This window comes from Asterias amurensis, chromosome 1 (assembly GCF_032118995.1).
Source record: "Asterias amurensis chromosome 1, ASM3211899v1".
In the NCBI taxonomy this organism is placed as follows: Eukaryota; Metazoa; Echinodermata; class Asteroidea; order Forcipulatida; family Asteriidae; genus Asterias; species Asterias amurensis.
In genome coordinates this window covers 5,759,031-5,781,610 of record NC_092648.1, presented here as the reverse complement: position 1 = coordinate 5,781,610, position 22,580 = coordinate 5,759,031, and the positions used below count along the sequence as shown (strand labels likewise).

Here is a 22,580-nt window from a genome sequence, read left to right as displayed (position 1 = left end):
TGAGAGTTTTTCATGAGTTTGGATGAGGCCCTAACATCAAAATGACCTGCTCCTACACAATGAGTCCACATTTTAGATCTTGAAATTTCATTTTAAAAAACCCAACCCCAGTCAGAAAAATAAAGAAACAATATGAGCAAATTGTGCTGTGTTGCAAGCTCTGAAGTATATTCCTGATTTATTTCAGAACAAAAGGACTTGAGTTTTTTTATTTATAAATCAGTAAAAAGTCTACGAATTTTGCAATAATTTTTGATAGAAATTTCCATATCTTTGCAAGATACTGAGGTTTCCATAGTTTTGTTTTTATTTTTGATACAAATGAAACAAAGTAAATGGCTTGGCTAGCAAGAAAACTTATTACTTTTTTGAAAGTTTTACACTTTTGAATGGTCTCATTTGTGGGTATAGGAGCAGCTCAAGCATTTATTGAAGTAAAACAAAGACATATGATTCAGAAATGATTGTTATTCTAAAAAAATCAACTGTCAAAATAAATAAGAAATGAAGAGTTTTGTTAAAAATTCCATGCAACAGTTTCAATCAGAGTGCTCTCTGACTGGTAAAACTGTGTCCCAAGAAGACAATCAGAGTGCCCTGATTATCCGCAAAGGAAGGTTTCAATTATATTCATCCAAAAGTTATGCAAACAATTTGTTTAATAATACTTCTTTGCACAGTTTCAGTCCGAGTGTTCTCTGACTGGTAAAACTGTGTCCCAAGAAGACAATCAGAGTGCCCTGATTCTCTGCAAGGGAAGGTTTTCTTGAAGATTTTGTTTTGTGAATTTGGCATATATGAATCTGAATCATTAACCTTTGAGTGGGAAAGGGAATAATGTTTCTAAACTAAAGGGGAAATCTAAACACTAGTCAAAGTATGTGAAAGTGGTTGACATACAAGGAAAGTATGCATAACTCACCACACAAAGGGAAGTGTCGGTAACTCACGACACAAAGGAAAGTGTCTGTAACTCATGACAAAAAGGAAATGGTCTGTAACTCCATGACACAAAGGAAAGTGTCAGTAACTCATGACACAAAGGGAAGTGTCAGTAACTCATGACACAAAGGGAAGTGTCAGTAACTCATGACACAAAGGGAAGTGTCTGTAACTCATGACACAAAGGGAAGTGTCAGAAACTCATGACACAAAGGGACGTGTCTGTAACTCACGACACAAAGGAAAGTGTCTGTAACTCATGACAAAAAGCAAATGGTCTGTAACTCCATGACTCAAAGGAAAGTGTCAGTAACTCATGACACACAGGGAAGTGTCAGTAACTCATGACACAAAGGGAAGTGTCTGTAACTCATGACACAAAGGGAAGTGTCAGTAACTCATGACACAAAGGAAAGTGTCTGTAACTCATGACAAAAAGGAAATGGTCTGTAACTCATGACACAAAGGGAAGTGTCAGTAACTCATGACACAAAGGGAAGTGTCAGTAACTCATGACACAAAGGGAAGTGTCAGTAACTCATGACACAAAGGGAAGTGTCTGTAACTCATGACACATAGGGAAGTGTCAGTAACTCAGGACACAAATGAAAGTGTCAGTAACTCACAACACAAATGAAAGTGTCTGTAACTCATGACACAAAAGGAAGCGTCAGTAACCCATGACACAAAGGAAAGTGTCAAAACTCACCGCACAAAGGGAAGTGTCAGTAACTCATGACACGAAGGGAAGTGTCGGTAACTCACTGCACAAAGGGAAGTGTAATAACTCACGACACCAAGGGAAGTGTCAGTAACCCACGACACCAAGGGAAGTGCCAGTGCTTAAGACACTATTACTAAGGGAAGAAACATTCTTCGAACTAAGCCTTAGACAACGTTCCAGTAAGTAAACTTGATAATTTACCACACAAGGGCAAGTGTGAGCAATTTACCACCACAGCAAAGTGGAAGTGCCAGAAATCCTACACAAGGGGAAGTGCGTGAAATTCCCAACACGAGGGAAAGTGTGAGCAATTCACCACACAAGAAAAAGTGTAAGCAATTCACCACACAATCATAAACTTTATGATCCACCCCTGTAATATAGGCCTACAACTAAATACAAACTCCATAAAGGTTGCAACATCTGTGCTGGGGATGGCAGGAACTCCTTGTGAAGATATCACACTCTCTGTCTGGATTACTTGATCTGTAGAACATGAAAAAAAAAACGGAAAAAGATAATGATTTAATATCTTCGTTGGTACAGGAATTACCAAAAATTAATAAATTCACAAGGGGTATTATATTTTTGTCCCAAATGGGCTAAAATTTGATAAAGGTAAGCATTGTATTTTTGCCCCAAATTGGCTAAAATTTGATAAACTCACGAAGGGGAAGACTTGCATTTTTTGTTGAAAATTTAATAGGTTTGAACAAAATATACAAGGGCGAGCCTTGTGTTTTGGGGGCATGGACTCAATGGAAAGAAGTCAATGAAGAGTGAAGTTTCAGTTTTAGTTGTGGGAGGAACACCCCAGTGCCCCCAGCATGAATCAAACAAGAGTCCTGGAGGTGGAAGGCGATGTTGGAAATTAGATACCACTACACCAACTATTGAATTATCAATTGCTTTTGGATCGTACCTGTAAACATGAAGTTGAATGAGTTGTCATCAGGAAGATTGCTGGACACTGGGCTTCAATAATGACAGCTTGAGACATCACTTCTGCTCTGTGGGACAGACAGCCACTATGACTGATGATCTGACAAACTAGACGGCACTATGACTGATGATCTGACCATCTCTGTTTGGACCACTTCATCTGTAGATGAAAAAGAGTATAAGGTTCAAGGTTATTTTTTCCCTAGCAAAGTATCAAACGAAAATAGACAATATCACTCCAAATAAATCAGTATAAAGAATGCATCTTAACAGTACAGGGGTCGATTTCACAAAGAGTTTAGACTAGTCCTTACTTAGGACTAGTCCTAGGAGATAGTAAAAAACATACGGCTAGTCCTAAGTTAGGACAAGTAACTCGTCCTAACTCGAGATAGGACTAGTCTTAACTCTTCGTGAAATCCACCCCAGATGTCAAAAGCTAGACATGCTAGATGAAACAAAGGCACTGCTGAGCTTGAAAGTAATGGTCCCTAATGACAGGCATACATTGAGACCGAGAAGAAAAATTGTCTACATCTACGAGTGAAATATGAAATAAGCTTGGGCGATACCACGATGTTATCGAATATCGGGATACTAATTTGGAAACGATTTTGATATCGGATCGATTTGGTTTTAATCGAAATATCGATATATCGCGATGTCGATTAAGTATCGCAACATCGCGATGTATTTCCTAGCTGAGACATCTTGCACCCCATAGGTTTGGAGTAAAACCAGAAGAATAGGTCATTAGAACACCTCTCTTATGCTATGTCTTTCTCTTCTACAACTTTCACTGGGAGTTTGAAGACTGATGATGTCAAATTTAATTAATCGCGATTATATCGAATATCGCGAGATATTGTCGGCGATATATCGTGATTAAAATAAATCGATATCGCCCAAGCTTAATATGAAAATAGGAATTTAAACCCAAAAACAATTTGGGGGGGGGGGCTCATTTTGCTTTTGACACCCTGAAAATCTCTGCTGTTAAACCACAGTGAAATTTCAATGAAGAGCCATATTTGGCTGAAATTCAAGAATTATTTCTCTCTCGTTGAAAAAGGAGTCTTCTGACCAGTTACTGGCCTCCAAAGGACCAATGAGTTAAACCTTGCATCTATGTCAAAAATGGGCTGAAATTTAATAAAATCACAAGGGGAAGTAAGCCTTACATTTTTCTCAAAAAATTGCTGAAAATTTTATAACATCACAATGGGTAAGCCTTGCATTTGATGAAATTGGATGAAATAACGAGGCCTTGAATTTTGTAGAAATGGGCAGGAAATTTGATTAAAAAACAAGGGTGAGCCTTGCATTTTCGTTGAAAGAGGGCCGACATTTGGTAAAGTCACAAGGGGTAAGCCTTGCATTTTTTTCTTAAATGGGCTGAAATTTGGGGCTTGGATTCTCCTTTTTGTGAGCAGTGACAATGTCAGAAATGTGATTCATTTCATTTATAAATTCACATGTTTTTTGTTTTAGCCTTACATGCTTGTTAAAAATTGGATAAAATGAATAAAATCACAAGGGCTACGCCTTGTATTTTGTCAAAAATTGCCTAAAATTTTATGACGGTAAACCTTGTATGTTCACCCAAAATGGGCTAAAATTTGAGGATAAAATCACAAGGGGTTGTTAGCTTTGCATTTTTGTTGAAAATTTGATGAAATTGAGATGAAATAACAAGGCCTTGCATTTTGTAGAAATTAGGCTAATAATTTAATAACAATCAAAAGGGGTAAGCCTCGCAATTTCATTGAAAATGGGTTGAAATTTGATAAATTCACAAGGGGTTATCCTTGCATGTTTGTCAAAAAAGGCTGAAATTTGATAAAATCACAAAAGAATAAATAAGCCTTGTATTCTTGCCAAAAAATTAGTTGCAAATTTTAGGCATTTTCCATCGTAACGGTGACAGTGTCAGAAATGTGATTCACTTTATTTAAATTATTCTGGTTGTGAAGCTAACGTATCTTTTAGAAAAGCACACTTAATAATCACTGTACTAGCCAATAACCCAATGGAGAGAAGAGAATGAGGATTGAAGTTTAAGTTTTCGATGTGGAAGGAACACCCCAGAAAATTGTTTCAGGGAAAACCCCACGCAGTCGCAATGATAACGCAAGTCTCGTAGTGCCCCCTGCATGATTCAAACAGGGGGTCCTACATGTATAGTTGGAAGGTCGTGGTAGGAAATTAGATCACCAATTAGGTATTATCAATATCGCTTTTATATCGTACCTTAAAACATGAAGTTGAATGGGTTTATATATCGCAGATTGCTTGAAACAAGACTTCAGTAGCTTGAGCGACACTTCTGCTCTGTGGGACAGACAGCAACTATGACTGATGATCTGACCACCTCCAATTGGATCACTTCATCTGTTGGTGAAAACAAGAGAATAAGGTTCAAGGTTCATTTATTTTTCCTAGCAAAGTGTCAAAATAAAATAAAACATTGTCACAGGTAAGCCTTACATCTAGGTAAAATTGGGCTGAAATTAAACAAATCCACAAGGGTAAGGAGTAAGCCTTGCACTTTTGAAATTGTAAAAAAAAAAAAAAAAAAGAGGAGATAGCATGTCACACTTGACTTTTGTACAGCACAGTGTTTTTCAGTTATGTATGGAATTTTTTGTAAGAAAAAAGAGGAAATCAGCTGATCCTAGCTGAAAAATTGCATGCCTGAGTGACAATGTCAGAAATGTGATTCATCCCATTTAAAAAAAAACAATTTTTTTTGTTTGCCTTGCATGTTTGTCAAATTTGGATTTAAATTTGATAAAGGTAAGCATTGTATCTTTGCCCAAAATAAGCTAAAATTTGATAAAATCACGAGGGGGAAGCCTTGCACGTTCGTCAAAAATTTGATTAAAACTTGATAAAGGTAGCCCTTGTATTTTTGCAAAAAATTAGCAAAAATTTGATAAAATCACGAGGGGACCCCTTGCAATTTTGTGTAAGCGGTGGGGGCATGAATTCACCTTTTTTGTGAGCGGTGATAATGTCAGAAATGTGATTCATTTCACTTAAGTATCTTATAGAAAAGCAAAATTAATCACAGCCAAGAACCAATGAAGAGATGACCATGAGAAGTAAAGTTGAAGTTTTGGATGTGGGAGGAGCACCCCAGAAAATTATTCCAGGAAAACCCAACCAGTCACAGTGATAACCTAATCCACGTAGTGATCCTGGCGTGATTTAAACAGGGGGGTCCTATAGTGGAAGCCATGGTAGGAAATAAGATACAACTACACCAACTAGACCACCAGTTTTGTATTATCAATATCACTTTTGTATCGTACCTGAAAACATGAAGTTGAATGAGTTGTTATATCGCAGACCACTTGAAACAAGGCTGCAGTAGCAACAGCTTGAGACATCACTTCTGCTCTGTGTGACAGACAGCCACTATGACTGATGATGTGACAATCTAGACGACGCTTCGACTGATGATCTGACAACCTCTGTTTAGATTACTTCATCTGTAGATGAAAAAAGAGAATAAGGTTCAAGGTTCATTTATTTCCCCACAGTATCAAAAGAAAACAGACAGTATCATTCAAAATAGATCAGTATAAAGAAACTTTACAGTACAGATGTCAAAACTACAGTAAATTAAGCACTGCTGAGTGCTGAGGAATCCATCTTTGAAGCAGAGCATTGCATGCATTTACACTGCGACAGAGAATAAAAATTGTCTACCTCTTCGACATAACGAAGGAAATCCAATGAGATATAAGATTAAATGTTGGGATCAAATGTGATTTTGTCTTGTACACCCTGAAAATATCTGCTGTGAAACCACAGTGAAATCTCGATGAAGAGCAGGATTTTAATGAAATTCAAAGAACTATTTCTCTTTCACCCATGCTTTTATGGAACTGCAATTCCCTTAATCCACCTTGGACAAAGGGAGTCTCCAGGACCCAATTTCTTAGAGCTGCTAAGCACAAAAATTTGCTTAGCATGACATTTTTTGCCCTTGATAAAAACAGGATTACTAACCAAATTTCCACGTGATTTTCAGGATAAGCAAACAACAGCTGAATACCTGTAACAAGCAATATGCAACAAATGGAAATTTGGTTGGTAATCCTGCTTTTACCACTGGAAGAAATTTCATGCTAAGCAAATTTTTGTGCTAAGCAGCTCTATGAAATTGGGCCCTGACCATCTACTGGCCTCCAAGAATTTTGGACAAGACACAGGCATCAAAGGGAGGAGTTGGACTGATGATTAGCCAGAGAGGAAGGAAGGCTCTACTGGGAGTGCTATCTCATTCTGAGAGGATTCTTATGCTGAGTTAAACAGCAAGCCACTCACAACCGTCATCGTAGTCTACTCGCAAACCAACGCAACCGGAGGCCGGTTTATAGTCAATGGAAATCTTGAAGCGTGATCCTCAAAAACAGTTTTTAGTCATCGTTGAGGCGTATACACTGTTTTTTTTAATGATCGCCTCGTCAAGATCACCATCGCTTGACCAACTTTAACCACAGAAACACCTCTACGAGACCTTTACAGCAGCAGTACCCGTTCTTCGTGGGGCGCTATAGAAATGCTTGTGTATTATTATAGAAACAAGTCATAGGTCATTGTTTACTTCAATAAAGAGTTTTATTGGTTGTTTAATTAAACTTAAACATTTTTAAACAATAGGAGTTAGTTTAAAATTAGTTAAAGAAAAGCAATGACTGTGCTGGAGGACCACTTCACAGAGCAGATTCCTCTGTAGCATGAACATACCAGAGTTTAAAGGCAGTGGACACTATTGGTAATTACTCAAAATAATTATAGCATAAAACCTTACTTGGTGACGAGTAATGGGGGGGAGGTTGATGGTATAAAACATTGTGAGAAACGGCTCCCTCTGAAGTGCCATAGTTTTCGAGAAAGACGTAATTTTCCACGAATTTGATATCGAGACCTCAGATTTAGAACTTTAGAGGTCGCAAAACCAACCATCTAAACACACACAACTTTGTGTGACAAGGGTGTTTTTTTCTTTCATTATAATCTCTCAACTTCGATGACCGATTGAGCTCAAATTTTCACAGGTTTGTTATTTTATGTATATGATGAGATACACCAAGTGAGAAGACTGGTCTTTGACAATTACCAATAGTGTCCACTGTATTTAATCTATTTCTGTGACATTAGGTGAAAGGAACATACACTGTGAATGCCATGTTTGAATATGGGAATGTTACCAAGTGAACAAAGCAAAGTAATGGTTGCCATTCATAACTGCTTATATACACTGTACAGTTCAATCAGGTTTACCATATTCACCAGATTATATCATATTCGTATACCCCCCGCCCCCTCCAAATAATAGTAGCTAGACTGCACAAACATCTGAAAAATTACTTCAAAAACAACTAGAGAATCTGTTTTGGAAACATCACTTTTCTTTTGGATGAAAGACCGTTTTCTTTCTTGCTCTTTGTTGAGTTCATTTTTTGAGATGCATGCATTATTTTCCATCAACGGGAAAGAGCCAGCTAGACTCCAAACACAAGTCCAACAATTTGCACAATGTCAGTTTTACATGTATTATTATTTTTAACAAAAGAAACATCGTGAGTTTACAGACTTAAAAAAATAATAATAATAATTTGAAGAAAAGTTTTTCCCTTGAACCTCATAAAAACTGGACCCCAAAGAGTTAAAAAAGATTGGGTCAGGAAAAGAAACAGGAACATACCATGTATCTCAAAAAAGCTATACACTTTTGAAATGGCTGCCGAATAAAAAATATATGATTTTGTTTTTGGAAAAGGTTTAGATGTATGGATAGCTTATAGATTCAACTTTAGTATGCAAGCCTGTGAGTGGGTCTTGACAAAAAATATGACACCAAAAAGTTCTAAATTAATTCATGCTTGGGTGAGCATTGCTAACTGAAGAATAAGTAGCCGACATCTTGCTCCAAAGTACTTAACTCTCACAGATTGGAAGGCTAATTACTGCGCAGCCTAATTTTCATACCCATTACAAAAGTGAGTAGTGCTCACCCAACCTTGATCTATTTTCAAACGAATTGGTGTCAATATGAAAGTTGAGTTCAAAAGCTATCATACATATAAACCTCTTCCCCCAGAATCATATATTTTTTATTTGGGCGCCATTTCAAAAGTGTATAGTTTTTTTTAGAGACACCCAGTATATCCAAAGAGCTCATAAACAAATCAAACTGGAATGTTTACAAAGCAAGTATAAATGAAAGCTGTTGCGTTATTTGGCAATCAAACAAAACTAACACCTCCCACTTCTACTGCAGCGTACAGAACATGTTAAAGGTACAGCTTTACAGACCTTTATGCACATGACGTCATTTGAGTCGGGCGCCCTCCCTCAACTAGAGGTAAAAAAAGAAGGTAGCTCATTGGCTGAACCTGTTTGCCATGCACACATGGCTTTGCTTTTCATTGTTTCATCATCGTTTTACTAAGGACCATGTCACACAAAGCAGTTTACTGGCAACCAGTTCCAGGCTATCTCAAGGAAGAAAAGCCATTCACATTTCAAGGTTCACAATTTTTGTTGTTGATCGTAATACAATGTGATAAAAAATTACTCTAACGTCGCCAGACACACAAGGCCTGAAGGCCACTTAAAGGTGTAGGCTACAATTATTTTTTTGTCCAGAGGCGGTTGCCACCTACTCCTAGGGCTGAAACAGGGTTACCCCTTTTACAGTCCATACGGATGTAGGCTTGGGTATCATCAATTCGAAGCCTGGCTGGTAGAGCAGAAAGCACTACCTCCCATGTGCTACCAAGGTGGTCCTGTAGCATGCACTGCAGTTGGATGCCTCCAAGTTGCCTGCAAAAGTAGCCATGTGTAACAAGGCCCTAAGATGGTGGCAAGGTGACGTCATTGCATAAGGTCGATTAAATATAGCTGACACTATGATGAAGTTCATTGATTGTCTAAGATTTCAAACTACTTCACTTCAAATTGAAATAGAGCTAGCCAGTATCAACGACCATGATGGATCATGACTACTTCCAGAGCTACAGTCAAGTTTTATAACAAGGATATTGTAAATAAAAAAACAAAAGAGAAACCAGGGTTCAAATGAAGTTTTAAAAAGAAGTAAGAACATAACATAATAATAAACAGTATCAGGTATTTATTTACATTTTGATTGAAGAGAAGAAAACAAAAAACAACATAACTTCTCTGAGATAAAGCGTGGTTTAAATTTCCCCTTGTGTAAATTGGTCGTATGATATTGAAAACAGTAATCACGAATGATGAAAACCACTGCAGACTTAGCTTCAGTCCCAGTAACAAAATCAAACCTTCTCCAAAAAAAAATGTTTTATTTGAATGTAAAATGAACAAGATTTCTGGGTTTTTTTCTCTCTTATTTTTTGTGTGTGTAGAAAACTGGCAAAATCTGCGAAAACAAGCAATGCCTGTAGGACCATGTCTGAATAAGCCTTTTGAAACTACATTGGCTTGCTGAGTCACAAGTTAGCGCTAACATTTGAATTCCTTAGACCTATAGAGACAGTTGCTATGTCAAATGGTCCGGGGTAACCCTTTTATTTATAGCAACCTCATATGAGTGTTTGCCATCTCTTTTGTAACTACGCAAAAGCTTGCCCCCAATCATGTGAAATAACATCTGGCTCTATAATCAGAGGAATTCAAATTTAAAGGAACACGTTGCCTTGGATCGATCGAGTTGGTCTTTGAAAAGCGTTTGTAACCGTTTGTTATAAAATGAATATGGTTTGAAAGATGTTTTAAAAGTAGAATACAATGATGAAATTGTGTGGTTTTCCTTTTACTTTGCGAACTAACACGGTCAGCATATGGGAGTCAAAAATTTGACTCTCATAAATGGCCGACCGTGTTTGTCCACGAGGTAAAAGGAAAACCATGCAATTTCGAGTGATACTTGTATGGATTATTATATTCTACTTTTAAAATATCTTTCTAATCATAAGCATTTTATAACAAATGAATACAAACACTTTTCAAAGACCAACTCGACCGATCCAAGGCAACGTGTTCCTTTAAATATTAACTTGTGATCAAGCACGTCAATGTACCCAACAATAATCAAATCTGACACGCAAATGTCTTATTGACATAGTTGCAAATAAGTTTCCTATAGACCATGTGAACCTTGTTTACAATAAGTGTGACCTTGTACATTCTTTCAGTATTCTGGCAGGCAAGATACTACACTGGTCATATGGGAAAGTTGACATTTTGTGTCATAATTTTCACATAAAACCTAGAGTTATGAAAGTAAAAGCTGGTCAAGTTTTGAGATGTGCCCCCTTTCATCATACCAAAAGTTGATAAGAATTAGACAGTGCACTCTCCATAAAATAAAATATTTTATGTTTTCTTCCATTGAGCTGTGTACAAATCATGCCTGCATGAAGTCCAGGCTCTGTGGCTCTTTTGTAAACATGTGGTGTCACAGGTCACATCGTCTATAGGTATCCACTGCTTCAATGCTTGTTCATGTGATGACCAAGCCATAATCACAGCTGAACATTTTTTATGACCATTAGGGTTGGAAAGGAATGGGAGGTCCTCCATTTTTTTTGGACAGAATGCCCCGAACAGATAACCACAGTGTTAATTTAATAAAAAATAAGCTATGACTATTTCACTACTGTTTGTAAACTTGCTTATCACCAAACTACAATTCTACCAAATCTGCTACATTACAATTCTACATATCAATTATATAAAATGCAGCCTTTTGGTAAAATTTTCGTAAAATATAATATTTGCATGATACACACATGTGATCAATAGGCTAATTTAATGTACAACATACTTACAATGGGGTCAACTGAACAACAGCGACTGAGACTCTACTATTTGACTACCCTGAAAATTTGTGTACTTTAAAAAGGGGGGCAATTTTTTTGCTGAAAAAGGACACTTAAGATGGAAAATGAATTGTGACCATGGAAAAAATATCATGGGGGCACCAAGGCAAACTTTGGGGCAACAGAGGCAAATAATACAGCACCAAAAAAAAAAATTGTATGGGATCAACATTGTGCCATCTGTAGTCAGTTCTTTCTTAATTGTGACATGGAAAGCAACCTTGTTTTGCTTTGTACATGATATGAACAACAATGAGACTACCTTTTGTAAATGTTTATCAATAATGTTAAGACCTTTGTTGCATGTAGGTTTAAATCTTTCTGTTATGAATGCACTTGTCGAAATATCTAGACGGGGAAATACATTCATAACACTGTCCAATAGGACGATGGGTATTTCATGATGGGTTCCAGACAATAGGTACTAGGTACACTGGGTACTAAGTACACTGGGTACTAGGTACACTGGGTACTAGGTACACTCAATACTTGGTACACTGGGTACTAGGTACACTCGGTACTAGGTACACTGGGTGCTAGGTACACTGGGTACTAGGTACACTGGGTACTAAGTACACTGGGTACTAAGGTCACTGGGTACTAGGTACACTGGGTACTAGGTACACTCAATACTTGGTACACTGGGTACTATGTACACTGGGTACTAGGTACACTGGGTACTAGGTACACTGGGTGCTAGGTACACTGGGTACTAGGTACACTGGGTACTAAGTACACTGGGTACTAGGTACACTGGGTACTAGGTACACTGGGTACTAGGTACACTCAATACTTGGTACACTGGGTACTAGGTACACTCGGTACTAGGTACACTGGGTACTAAGTACACTGGGTACTAAGGTCACTGGGTACTAAGGTCACTGGGTACTAGGTACACTGGGTACTAGATACACTGGGTACTAGGTACACTAGGTACTTGGTATATGTACACTGGGTACTAAGTAATGCGATACCTTTACTAAGTACTATGTAATAACTAATGAGAACTAAAAAGTACAAGATAGACAATGCTACGTACTGGCTGTAAACATCTACGTCTTCAACAACATGGCTTTAGAATCGAGCTCTAAAAATGGCAGACTATTCACATACAGTTGATAGGGAATCATTCCCAAGGCGTATATTGCATTGATTTTCATTTCAATTTCATATTCATGTCATGCCTTTTACATCAGTGTTTCCCCTGGCTGATGACCTGAGCGAGGTCGTCAGAATTCAAACTGGCAAATTTCACATGGCTGCTTAAGCACAAAAAAACAGCTAAGCACAACAAAATAAGGGTACTGGCCAAATTACCATGCCACGTGAAAATTCATTCAACAATATTTTCTGCTTAAGCAGCTCTGTGAAATTTAGCCCAGGGCCCAATTTTAACAGAGCTGCTTGAGCAAAAAAAAAGCAGCTGAGCCGAGTAACAAATTTGTGCTTACCAGAATAAGGTTACCTGCCAAATTAGCATGCCATGTGTACAGTTTGCTTAGCAAAAATAGGCTGGTCCTCAACACCATACAGTTATCATTGCTGTGCCTGGTACCTTGGTCATTTCTTGATTAGCCTAGAAATTTGCTAAGCAGAATTTGTCTGCTTAACTGGGCCCTCGCGATAATCCCCCAAAACCCCCAAGTCCCATTATGTTTAGTATTAAACCTTTCAATTTCTACACGATCACAAAAAAATGTACAATTACAAATTCCCCTCACAATAAGTATACAATTACATTATAATTAAATCTTAATATTCAAATATTTCAGGACAAGTGAGGTTCCAAAATGTCAGTCCATGCAAAACAAATGGTGATGCTTTTAAGAAACAGATCACATATTTCCACAAGGATCATCTCATAACCTTTTTTAGATGGCAAAAGTAAAAAGTTGCTTTTGGAACCTTGTCTAGAGATAAAAAGCCAACAATAAGGCAATGGTAACTTGCTCTATAGACCTGCCTCCATCTTGGTCATGTTCCTTGTATTGAATATACAATGCATGCTAATAATCATTTTGAAAATTTGAACCAGACTATTATGTTCTTCCAGCCTCGGTTTGGTAACACTGATATCAATGGGAGAAATTCTTAATGGCTGCACCGTGATAAAGGTCTATTAAAGAGGACTTGCAAGCTTTGAGGTTGTTTCAAATGCAAAGTCAACCCTCTCACGCTAGTTGCAATAAATCACGGACCATCCCGTTCGTTAACAGCAATCACCATTGGTTTCTTACATGGACTCACATCTTGTAGGTCATACACTAAAGTGATAATGACAAGTACAAGTTCTCTAAATAGTTTCTTAAAAAGCTGGTGGTCTGCACGAAATTTGACTGCACTCAAAATGTGCAAAGGCACTTTCTGGATGTACGCTTTAAAATTGTGGTGAATTATACAAAGGTATGCTTTAGTACGTTGGTGAATTATACAAAGATGTCACACTTCTGGATACAAAAATAGGCCACAGAATTACATACAAAGATTTTAACACTCACAAAAAAGTGACTTCATAAAAACCAGCCATATATTATGCATTGAGTTTTGGGTCTTTTCCAAACATCGTTTTCAACTCAGGCTTGAGGCTAAACCACTGTGAATGTTCCCTCTTACTAAAAGTGTCAATGAGTTCTAACCCATTAGCCAGAGCCAGCCAGAGCTGGCCAGAGACTGCTGTTCGGAAAAGGCCCAAAAGTAAAGAGGGAAATACTACATCATGAAAAGGCTCATGCCACTAGATAATGTGTATCAGAATAGTACATAAAACTGCTGAAGTGGTGCAGACAATAACTTTTATCTTAATTGAAGTGATTTCATTATTGTTCATTGTTTTAAAAGATAATCATCAAACTTGTGGCGAGCTAAAATTTGGTTCCAAAGTGGTTAACGATCAGTTAATAGAATGCTTGGCTTGGATGAGCATATTGTTTGTTAATTAACTTATGAGCACAAAATTTCAAATGACAATTAATTTACAAGGTCCATAAAACTGGACTTCGTTGTTTGTGAAATTTCAATATAAAAACGCAATCATTAAAAAACAAAAAAGTAATCCCTAATATTTCATTGCATTGTGATATTGCAGAATTTACCCTTATGCCTCTACGTTACAAAACCATAATGGCTACTATTGAGACAAATTATTGAAGAGGGTAAGGAGTGCATTTTAGGGTTGTGCATCTACATTTTTTATTTTCCTAAAACCTTTAAAGGTTCTTGGGATTTCCGGTTAACCATTCAACCGTTTCTACATTCCAATCAGAACTATTGAGCCGATAAAAGAAGCAAATGTCAAGACACTTTCTAGGACCGACCAGGATTTTGACATTATAGCCAGTCTTCACAGTCACGAAACCACACACATGTGTAGCTGTACAAAGCAAAATGTAGAAGATCGTCAAATTGAAAATGATGTGCAACATTTAGTAGGGGTTTAAGATAAGAGAGTTCCACCACCAAAATGGCTGAAGTCTTTGAACTTCCTTCCTTGAGGCGACACACATAAATTATCCTGTGGTAAGGGTCACTTCCATGAGGAAAATTCAAATTTATATTGTTACTTTGCATACGGCACCACAGTAAAAAGCACAGGGCACCACGCTATGGGTGCAGTGGGTTATTTCGGGGCCTGGGGGTGTCCATCATTCTTCCTGGATAGCATCCGGGGCTAACATTTTATAAAACAGGAAGGTCCAATATATTGGGGGTTTTTTCTGTGGTCTTCGTTTTTTGCTTTGTTTTCCTTGCTTTTGGTCCTTCTTCTTGTCGGCTTTGTCTAACCATTAAGAAAGTTTGGAAACAGATTCAGGCCTGTATGCTTCGTTTTTGAAAGGGCAAGGGCACCAAGGCATTTTCTCCTTGGCAAAGGGCACCATATGAGGAAATTGTAAATTTCTACTGGAGAATTTCAAGGGCACCAAGGCAATGGCAAGGCCTCCGTGAAGTATCAGGCCTGCAGATTTTAACATTGTTTTACGCTGAACGATTTCATGGTTAACCGGTTAAAAGTCCCACTCCTAGTGTACTTCTTTCATGTGTGTTATATTCTACTGTTACTGTATGCATGCAGATTTATAAACAATTATAAATGTACACACTTTTTACAACATAAATTGCTTGATTTACTTTTATAAATGGCATCAGCATTTACACAATAAAAAATAGCATGGAATTTCTTTTTGACCAAGAAAAAGATGTACATGTAGATTCTATGACCTAAAAATCTTCCTGCTGTGGACGGCCAATAATTTTCCTCCCATATCTCATGGCTGATTCAAACTATACAAATCTGTAGTTCTAATCAGGAGCCAATTTCATAGTGCTGCTTAATGGTAAGCAAATTTTCGTGCTGAGCGTATTTCACAGGGCCCAATTTCACAAAGCTGTTAAGCAGAAAATATTGCTCAGCCAATTTTTTTGCTAAGCAAAAAATGAGTGGGGCCCCAGTTGCAACAATGTCAACTCTATGGAATTTTCAGTTAAGCAAGATTTGTTCTGTGCTTAGCCAGTTTTATGCTTATAGGCCTTATGAAATTGGGCCATGGTTAGCAAGACTAGGTTAACATGAATTTACATTGTTACTGTCATTCATTTTCACACAGTACATGTAAGCACCGGAAGGTTAGCATTCCTTTTATCTTGTGCTTATGGTTAGCAGCGCTATGAAATGGAAACTGCCCAGTAAGCACAAAATTGGATCCATCATTATGTCAATACTTTGCGTCAAACATTCACAGGAGTTGGGAACCTTTCAACAAATAGTCCCCGCAATTTGCAACAATATCCTCTGTGCTCATTTCGAGTTTGAACCATCCATAATTAATTTGGCAATGTGTTGTGTCTTTAATGGCAGGCATGTAATCGATATAACCCTAAGTTATTTTGTCTTCTTGAGGACCCTACCCTCACTCCACTTGTTAACCTCTACAGGTACCAACCAGCTTGTTGTTAGCGATTCCCTGATCAGGTACATGTCAAACCAAACCGACGGAGAGCAAGTTCGAGTGTGCACCATGGTTAACTAAAGGTTGACCATTTTAACTTGAACCCAGGCTGGTCGACCCTTGGTTGACTACTGTGGTTGACCAGCCTCATGACCATGGTTTCTTCACTGGTCCCGATAGCATGTTCCATGCTTACATGTGTAAAAAGCGCACAGGTGAACCAGTGACACTAAAGCAAAAACGCAGAAAGCAATGAAGAGTTGAATACGATACCGATGGCTGACTAGGATTCCAAACGAGTCATTCGAATGAGAGCGTCACTGCGCATGTACTTTTCTGGTCAGTAGTTGACTAAATGCACGCACTCGAACTTGCTCGTAGTGGTCAAGTCAGGACTGTTTTTACACATTATAACCCTCAACATAACCTTGCGTCGGGCATGCATTATCCTAACAAACTACCCTCATGTACTTTACAGGGCTAGGAACATACCCAGCGCCTAATTGGGGACCAGCTAGTTATTGCCATCGTTGTCCCCATCAGGTTGATCCGCCACCTGTTGTAGCATCGCTGCACCCTCTGCGTGAAGAGCTGGTTGCCGGAGGTCTCGATCCAGAGGCACCTCCCCGGCTAGACTCGACAGGTTTGGAATGGAACGACTTCGGACACACTGGAAATCCACATGTCTGCTCTTGTTCTCTTCTTTCTCCCAGGACATGCGCACAAAGGGACGTTGAACGTAATTGTAGATAACTGCAAAGCAGAGGAATAAAATCATAAGAACAAATTCAATTTCATAGACCACCATGACAACTTCATAGACCACCATGACAACACTTTCTTATATTGACCCCTTGCACGCACGTCACACAAAACTTTCCACGCTCATCATGTTGGTGGGCAATAGGTTTTCGTGTAAATGCTGCGTCGCCTAAAATGCGCACTTCACGCACAGTGACATTGCCCACCAGTATGGCGCATCCAACATTACTCTGATGATGACGTCAGGTGAATTGGTCAAGTTCTAACTTGAGGTCTTGAAATCAAATTCGTGGAAAATTACTTCTTTCTCAAAAACTATAGCACTTCAGAGGGAACCGTTTCTCACAATGTTTATACGATCAACCTCTCCCCATTACACGTTACCAAGAAAGGTTTTATGCTAATAATTATTTTGAGTAATTACCAATAGTGTCCATTGCCTTTAACCTGTCATTTATTTAAGGCCTTCTCTACACAGGTATCTTCAGACATATGGGCAAAGTCCGGTTAATATTTCACATGAAAGCAAAAGCAAAGCGAAAAACGTGAAGCAAACAATACCTCCCTTATTGTTTTTTAACTGTGATGCAGCGAAATTCGCCATTGCAATCCGCATGAAGTATGAACCAGGCTTTACAGTGCTAATGTATAATCACTTCTAAGGTTCCTTTGAGGTCATTACCACAAGTATATAAGAATAATAAAAAATCAAAGTATTTGATACCAAAAAACACATCAATGCAGAGCCTTCAAATTTGGCACAAAAAGTTAATCGAATACATATGAGATCAGAGTTAAAAGGTCAAAGTTCATACCTTCTGGTTTGCCTCCAGGTCGTTGCTTAATCTTCTCTTTATAAGTAGGGTAGCCTGCAGGTCAATTCAGAAAAAGACAATGTTAAAAATTACTATACATGTTTTCGATACTTGGCCTTTCCCAGGCAAAATGGCCTAACATCTAAAATCGTTGGTTTCCTATAAGATAATTTCTCGGTAAATTGAAGGTGTCTTTTCCACTTCAAAATTTCGAAGGGATTCTAAGTATGGATGTGAATATAACATGTTCTATCTTGGCCTCCTTTTACACTTTTCATCCCGTGTTTTTTATGGTCTTATCCTGTTCTAACAGCTAATCTCTGTACTTGCTTTTCTCAAAATATAATTTTTCAAGTTAGGTCTATTTTGTCATGGAAGGGTCGTACTCCTCTTGTACATGAAAAATGGATTCATAAATACCCCAGACAGTTTCTCTACTCCTATTGGTGGAGAGCGCGTCACGTGGGTGTGCATAAACCTTTTGTTAATGCACACTGGAGCCCTGTTTATGCACACTGAGCTGGCTTCCGCGTGTCGGGCGCACAAGATTATCACGTGGAACGCGCAAATCATAGCTATCAGCGGGTAATCTAAGTGCGCTCGCGTACACACAACCCACGCGCCTCAAACAGATTCTTCACAAAGTTTTGGGGAAAAAAATTCAAACCTCGAACTTTCAATTGTGAAAGTGTCGATACTTGTATTTGTTTACGTTTTTTAACAAAAGGGCATTTATGAATGGGAATAAAAGAGTAGTGACTCGTTCTTCAACGTCTGTTTAAAACCTTCCAGGGTCGTTGCCGTGCGCTAAAGGCCCTCGCCTTCGAATCGGGCCTTTATCACACGGCCGCCGACTTTAAACGTACGTTGAAGAACTCGTCGCTACCCTTTTATTTCCTTAGTTACACAAAGGAGATCTCTAATTTACACTGATATTATTATAAGTGACATGGTGTTGAAGGAAGCAGCTACCCACTGCTGTTTTGACGTTCATTAATCGGAGCTGAGGAATAGTGCACAACTCTATGATGTTTGTCAAGTAATAGCGCATCTGTATGCATGCGTGAATGTAATCAGCATATTTGATTGTAACAGCTACATTGATTGCATTGAGGGCGGTCAGGTTGTAGTGGTGGTATTTTTCCTCGCTTCCACCTCCAGGAACACCTTCATTTGAAACCCACCGGGGGCACTATGTGGATTGGGTTTTCAGTCCTATCTGACTGCATAGCTTTTGCCTGGAATAATTCTCTGGGGTTTTCCTCCCACATCTAAAAACTGAAACTTTCCTTTATTGTCTTCTCTCCTTTGGGTTCTTGGCCAGTATAGTGGTAAAGTTAACTTTTCTGAGAGTCCTTGGCTTCAAAACCGGAATCAATAAATGAAATATGATAAGCAATGTTTAAAACTTGATGTGGAAGATTATTCTACCTTCTATTCCCAGACGGATTTTCTTGAGGCCTCTCTCCTTCAGCACCGTCTTAGCTACGTCTCTATTCTCGATGTACTTGAAAAACCTATATAATGGAGTGCTGGATACAACTGTGCAAAGATACCATAAATAATAAGCATAGATGAAATAACAAACAGCCTTTAAGGAATATTACTTAAAGTTAGAAAACAAGGACTGAAAATATGGGAACAAATTAGAATCTTTCATCATAACACTACATAGGGCCTTTACGAAACCACGGCTTGGGATCTGTCCTTCAGATTGAAGCCCCATGAGGAGAACATTTTCTAAACAACTGACTGGGGAAGTGTAAGCTTGGGATCTGTCCTTCAGATTGAAGCCCCATGAGAGGAGAACATTTTCTAAACAACTGACTGGGGAAGTGTAAGCTTGGGATCTGTCCTTCAGATTGAAGCCCCATGAGGAGAACATTTTCTAAACAACTGACTGGGGAAGTGTAAGCCCAAGCCATGATTTCGTAAGGCCCATAAAATGTGGACAAAGTTTAGAGAGCGATCAAACTTGGGAGAACAGTTTCTTGACAACAGACGGGGCTACCTTGGTTAATTAAGATGAAATAAATGTATATGATTTGAGGCATTGCATGGTGAGGTATCAATATAAATATTTGGTTTGCGGTAACACCATGTGTGTATCTACTTGCCAGGTAGATTTCGTATTAGAGAACTGTCTTGCTTTATATTCTACTACCGCCGAGTAGACTTTCTCAGTTCTCAGGGGGACTTCTCAGTTCTAAAAAGAACTGTGCTGCTTTTAAACTACTACCTGTGCGAGTGAGTTCTTAATTGGTCTTGTTTTGACTAGCTTGCTCTAGCAATTGTTAGGAGACTGAAGAAATGTGGTCTTATTGATAGGGGTTTAGAGGTTTCAGTGTAGAGTCAGTCACTGCTCTGATTGGTTCTCCTGAAAGTAGACCTGGGGCTGATTTCACATGAGCTAAGATTGATCTTAACTCCAAATCAATTGTAGTTGCTCAGTGCAGTGTAATGTCACACTACAAATCACTATGCTAATACTGACAATTTGTTTTGAGATGAATTTTATTGCTTTGTGAAATCTGGATCAGGTTGGGGGGCTCAGAACTACAAAAGAAATAAAATCTAAAAACTAAACTTACTTTGTGAGTATTCCTCTCCCATCTGAGGAGGATACTCTTCATCCCATTCCACGACATCATCCTCCATCAAAACGACAATGTGACACTCTCTCTGACCATGCTGTAGAAAAATAAAACACTTCCATGTATTACGAGTCACCAAAATCATTCCAGTCTTGAGTACGCTTGGAAAGGTATACAGAAAAGTATATAGACACTGGAGTGTTGTGGCCAAGTGGTAAAGAGGATTGGACTTAAGCTGTGGCGTTTCTCATTTGCAGAGAGTGGGTTCGAGTGGGTTCATGACACTTGTGTACGTGAGGATGCCTCATAAGTGAACTTAAAGGAACATTACAGAATTGGTTTTGCTACAAAACATTTGCTGGCAGTGTAAGCACAGTTTAATGTAATCCACTACATACATACATAAACTGACAAACCTGGAGAAGTTTGAGAGTGATCAGCCAACTGCGTCACAAGAAAATAGTAATAAAAAATAAAAACGATTACACATCTTGCATGACATCGATGCAAAAAAAAAATGAATGAAACGCTCACTGAGCGATAAACTCTAATAGCGAAACTAGATAAGTTATTTCTCATCAAATATGACATTTCAGACAGAAATATTTTTCAAGGGATGGTTTGTACTATCATTATCATTAGGTCGTGTAAGTTTGATGTAAATCTGTGATCTTCACGATTTGGTTTCTTACCAATTCTGTAACGTTCCTTTAATAAATGTAGCTCACAAGCCTGAGGTAACATGTAAACAAGGCTGCTTGCTACGTAAACCAGAACACCAGGTTTAACACCTACTCATCCATGATAAGTGTTGTGGGTTCTTTTACATGCACTAGACCTACGGCTTAATGGCCAATCCAAAGGACAAAGCACTAAAAGCACAGGTAAAGTATTGTAAAGTTAAGGATACAAGTGCCATGACCGAAACTCAAACCCACTATCCGACCGTGCCTAGAGTACTGCTGAGCCATTTGGGACCCAAAGCATTATGTAGACTAGCCTTTAGGAGCACGCGGCACCCCCAGATGTCGAGCACGACCCCAGATATTCCGCACAAAAAAAGACCAGCGCGAGCGGCGAGCCGCGAAGCGCCTTTAGCAACTCCTTTTGGGGCCTTATGTTTTTCTTTACTTTTTGCCACAGGATTTAGTGGGAGAAATGTAATGCATAATGCATGAGCATGATGAGTTGTTGGCCAATAAGAAGATGCAATACCGTAGATCACACGCCATGTGCACACCCCATTACCCATACACCCATTATGGTGCACTAAAAAGTCACGTGCTGAGGGCAACACACAGAAGATGCATATATGAAAAATTAATTAGAAACACGAGTTGCTTATAGCGCTTCGCGCATGATATCTGGTGGTGCCGCCGCCGCGTGCGCCTTGATTGAAGGCTATATGAAGACAAACAGAAGCTTTAGAGAATCTAACATCAGGCTGCCAGATTAACGGTTCCCGAATACAGTTGGGAATCAAGCATCACCGAAATTCTAAAAACGTTAGAATGGGAGACACTCCAGGACCGTAAGACCAAACTTAGACTGATGACACTTTACAAAGAGACACATGGTCACACTAAAATAACATCAAAGATCAACTATATTCATCCAGCCAGGTTTCAATACGCCAACCTGGACCCTTTTCTTACAAAGTCACCACTACAAACGAAGATTGTTATTATCTTTCACTTTAACCCAAGACTGGACCTGAATGGAATCAACTTCAATGGCCCACCCAAATATTTAACAGCTGCGCACCCTGACCACTTATGGCGACAACCCTATGGGTAGTTTTAAGTGTACAAGATACAGATACAAGTTGAGACTGTCCGAGGTAACAGTATACTGCCACACTTACCTTAGCACACGAGACCATCTCTGGTAAGATGAGGGTGTCGAGATACTTCTCAAATTCTTCCCTGGCGCCGTCATTTGAAATCTCATGCAACAAACATCCTGTAGTTATCAAA

The 22,580-nt window shown here is 38.7% G+C and overlaps 2 protein-coding genes across 2 annotated transcripts in view; both read right to left on the bottom strand.

Annotated features, from left to right (window-relative positions):
- Window positions 1-22,580, bottom strand: part of LOC139943900 (transmembrane protein 229B-like) — a 334,157-nt gene that overhangs the window by 169,909 nt on the left and 141,668 nt on the right. The window lies entirely within an intron of this gene.
- The window catches only part of LOC139943722 (BTB/POZ domain-containing protein 10-like), a 28,608-nt gene continuing 13,672 nt past the window's right edge, over window positions 7,645-22,580 (bottom strand). Inside the window, exons 6-10 of the mRNA XM_071940478.1 lie at window positions 22,469-22,566; window positions 20,602-20,701; window positions 19,442-19,552; window positions 18,011-18,064; window positions 7,645-17,186 (exon numbers count right to left, since the gene is read on the bottom strand). Coding sequence (XP_071796579.1) covers window positions 16,948-17,186; window positions 18,011-18,064; window positions 19,442-19,552; window positions 20,602-20,701; window positions 22,469-22,566 — 602 coding nt within the window. The 3' untranslated portion in view covers window positions 7,645-16,947. The remainder of the gene's footprint in view (window positions 17,187-18,010; window positions 18,065-19,441; window positions 19,553-20,601; window positions 20,702-22,468; window positions 22,567-22,580) is intronic.